Source organism: Aegilops tauschii, chromosome 2 (assembly GCF_002575655.3).
Source record: "Aegilops tauschii subsp. strangulata cultivar AL8/78 chromosome 2, Aet v6.0, whole genome shotgun sequence".
Taxonomy (NCBI): Eukaryota; Viridiplantae; Streptophyta; class Magnoliopsida; order Poales; family Poaceae; genus Aegilops; species Aegilops tauschii.
The window spans coordinates 39,288,343-39,292,283 of record NC_053036.3 but is presented as its reverse complement, the minus strand read 5'-3'; the positions used below and the strand labels follow the sequence as shown (position 1 = coordinate 39,292,283).

The window sequence follows — 3,941 nt, the reverse complement described above, 5'->3', positions numbered from 1 at the left end:
CGCCGCCACTGTCCGATCCAAAGCACCGGACCTGGGTTTCTCTGGGTCTTCGGTGCTCAAAGGGGGGCACAGATAGAGGCATGGCGACGCCTCCAATAAGGGAATGACACCCGTGAGTGCTGCTGCTGCCTGCATCGGCAAGCCGAGTAGGTATTGTATTTCGCCAAGCATGAGTCTGAGCAGTCTCAAATTCACCGGGTTGGGATCCGGAGATGAGGAGGTTAGGACATATAGGTCGGAGACGTCGCCGTTTGTGTGCCATTTGTGATATGTTCCTTCTGGGTATGGTTGTCAATATAGAACAGAGCGTCGCTCTCTGATGGTTAGCTTTGCGGGAGCACAAGCTGCCCACCCTAATTCGAGTCTTAACTCTGCCACTGGTGCTCAGGTGTTTTCTTCTATAAAAATATGCCACTAAGGGCTAGTCCTGACTGGTCTAATTTTTTTAGTATCCAGATATATCTTCTTACGAAGATGCTCATATGGTTACTTTGTGTAGTTAACTGTGTACTTGTGCGGAGTAAGAGCGAGCTATCATTATCAGTTTCATGGCTGGAAACCTGAAAGGCTATTGATGATGGACAATTTTTTCCCGGATCGACTGCAAAACTGGAACAGGCCAGCCCTGTTGCGTCGTTGAGTACAAGTAATTTTTTCGGCAAGGATCGACGCAACGTTGGAGGCATGAAGACAATCTCGAAATTCGCTGGGTTTTCCAACTGACACCATGTAGTCAAGTTACAAAAATCTTTTATCCTGGAAAAGATGAACAAAGAATCATCATATCCATCTTGCTCCAGGAGAGCACATCTTCAACAAGTTTCTTTGTTAACCCCAAGAAAGGAGGGAAGAAAAGGCCCTAGCAGTACTTCCAACACACTGACTAAAGAACCAAGGATTCTTTTCCTTCATAAGAAGCACTGATGATGATACGCACGGCTATGCAAGTATGCCTGGAATAACATTTCACATGAAGAACAGGTGCAACCTGTGAAACTTAAAAGTTACAACCACATTGCACGCCGGACAGTAGAAATCAAACAAATGGCATATACAAGAGATCCACAATAACATTCCAGCAGCAAAAAGATGCATTCGCTCAAAGAGCATGACCAAGAGCGGATCACTCATCTGAACGCTGCCATCTGTGCATCTTAACCATGCCAATACTGAAGTAGATTTGGGAGGCGGCGAGGAACAGTAGTAAAAAAGTTATTAATGTCATACATCGATACTCCATAGTTCATAACATTAACAAGATGATCAGGACATCATAAAAAGCACAAAATCATGATAGCGACCATCCAAAACGACATGCTTGACTGGTAGTACAGGTAAGAAGAGCTAGGAACAAGAGGCATGCTCCCAGTCCAAGAGAAAAGCAAACCAGATGTCATGACCTTTCAGGCATGCCCTGTGGAGAATGGATGCTCCTCATATTCTTCTTGCATCATATCATGGCCTGGAATCGGAACAATGCTCTCTTGGAGGCGGTGGTGCGTAAGCGACATGCAGTACTGACTCTTTCCAATGCTCACAATACCTAAGAACTTGCCATCAATATCCCAGCGCAACACATTTTTCATATTAAACGCGATCAGCAGCTCACGCTCGTTTAGCACAACCATATTGTCCAAATACTGCACTGTTGAATCAAGTGGTCTTCTCTTTTTCTTTTTGAAAGAAGTTAGATAAAGTTGTCTTGATGCCTCTACCATTGACAGGTCAATCCGGTACTTGAAAGCCCAGATTTCAGCCTTGTAATCCTGCATCACCCAGACATCCATAGAAGACCTTTCACTCGAGCTGCACCAGAAAGCAAGCGTCTCCTCCATGTCGAACAGCTTCCAGTTACAGTATGGCTGGGAATGGATGGAACCGTGCATCCACCGAAATGACTCCGCTTCTGTGTCAAACACAATAATGTTTACGCCGCCTCCCGTAATGTTGCCGTAACTGAAAAGACCCCAGTGCAGGCTGCCATGGTGGTGGACTGGTGGTGAAGAGTACAGCAGCTTGCTCAGTAAATCCTGTTCCGCTGAAGGTGATGAGAGTGTTGACATTCCGACACTGATTTGCCTCGGCCTGTCAGATCCCACCGTGAGGACGTATAAGCTGGAGTTAGACAAGTGGTCTGGGCGTGAGACCCAGAGCACCCTATACTCTTCAGTTGAATGGTGGCAGTAGAAACCGACTATGGTGTTGTACTCCCTCTCAGGCCGCGGCAGGAGAGCACACTTGCGGATGACGGGGTTGCAGATGTAGAACTTGTATCCCTGAGAGACGACAAGGAAGCCATCACAAGCGCCTCTGAGGCGATTTTGGGAAAGTGGCTTGTAGCCCGGGAGGAAAGGCCAGAGCTGCTGGTGGTGGAGGGCTTTCACGGCACCGGCATCACGGAGAACGACGAGGCTGGCCGGCCGCCCTTGCCCGTCGACAATGGGGAGCAACGGCTGGCAGCGGCGGTGCTCGAGCATGAATGCAGGCGTGGATGTCGCGCTGCGCCATGACTTGCTGACGGCACGGCAGCGGCCGACGTCTTTGGGCGGCAACCTGATGAGTATCTTGTCAACGATTTCCTCGGGCAGGTCCTCAAGCAGGGTTGCGCCTCTCTTGCCGGGCATCGTAGTGCTCCGTCGAGTCCGGTCAGCTGAAAAGAGGGGACAAGCTTTAGTCCTCCGCCCACACGGCTAGCTCCTTCAGAGGAGAGCAGCTTAATATCAAGAAGACAAGCAAGTAAACTGCTGGTAGAAAGCTTAGCTCTTGCATTGAACAGTAATGGCAATTACAGGGGTATCTATACAGGACTTGAGACAGGTGCAGGTGCTGGGCGTGGAGAGTGGATGCAACCAAAGACTTGGGTGTCTGCTGGAAACAGAGTGATGATAACTAGCGAAAACAGAGTGAGTCACGCACGGCTAAACTGAATCATGTACACTGTACTGTACTGAAGCCAACACACTATAGCCCAACTAATGAACTAAACTACACGAGGTAGGCTTATGAGACGGGTTTACCCTCGGAGAGTCCAGCTCCAGCGGCGGCGGCGGCGGCGAGCTATGTGCGCATCGCGAGCGTGTTCCGTCGCCTCTAATCTGAGCGCAACTGCCGATTGTATGTACGGAAACATGAAGAGGGATAGAGAGGGACGGCGGCTAGTTTGGGCCGCGAAGGTGCTCACCTGCGTCGGCGATGAAGCGAGGCAGAGCAGCAGCTCGGTTGGTGACCCAGGCAGGGCAGGGCGGGGGTGTCAAACTGTGTCGGGGCCGTGCTCGTCCGCGCTCAGGCACCCGACATGGAGGAGGCCATAGCCCGAGGAGCCGACTGCGGAGCGGAGGCGAGCGAGCTCGATCCGGAGGAGCCGCGGCGGCGACGGCGACGGCGACGGCGAGGCGGATCCCCTTCCCTTCCGTTCCCTTCCCTTGGAGAGAGAGAGAGGGAGAGTGAGCGAGGAAAAATTAGGGTGGGGAATTTCCGGTCGCAGGAGGAGTCCTTTTTTTTCGGCTGTCTCTCCTTTTCTCCGCTCCAAACTGGGCCGCGTCCACCCAACAAAACTATCCGGCCCCAAGCTCCCTCCATACACAAAGCCTGCTACTCCCACAAGGCAGATCTTATTCGGCGTATAGATTTCTCAAAAAAGAAAAAATCGGCGCATATGTAGCGAGAGCAACTAATTAAGAGATAACCTATTCTCAAAACAAAAATATATATATATTAAGGGGTAACCCTAGTGGAATCCACGGGATTTGGGGCTCCAACGCCAGGGCCACAACATTGGGGACCTCCACCAGAGGGACATGCAAAAATCAATTGTGGACGCTGCCGTGTCGAGGGCCGGAAGGTAAAGTAGTCATCAAAGGAACGGACGCCATGGTAAAGACGATCAAAGACATTATTTCGCAGCCGTAAGCGGTGGCAAAAATTGTTAGCGAATAGGGCAT

The 3,941-nt window shown here is 50.5% G+C and overlaps 1 protein-coding gene across 1 annotated transcript; it reads right to left on the bottom strand.

Annotated features, from left to right (window-relative positions):
* Positions 1–1,186: 1,186 nt before the first annotated feature.
* LOC109761539 (putative F-box protein At1g19160) lies at positions 1,187–3,485 on the bottom strand. Its single transcript, XM_020320364.4, has 2 exons — positions 3,182–3,485; positions 1,187–2,650 (listed from the first exon to the last, which is right to left on the bottom strand). Exon 2 carries the CDS (start codon positions 2,622–2,624, stop codon positions 1,404–1,406), a length of 1,221 nt encoding a protein of 406 aa, XP_020175953.1. The 5' UTR covers positions 2,625–2,650; positions 3,182–3,485; the 3' UTR covers positions 1,187–1,403.
* Between the last annotated feature and the right edge of the window lie 456 nt (positions 3,486–3,941).

What these genes read in the sequence shown, in the direction of transcription:
- LOC109761539 (XM_020320364.4), bottom strand. Translation starts at nt 2,624, where the DNA reads ATGCCCGGCAAGAGAGGCGCAACCCTGCTTGAGGACCTGCCCGAGGAA.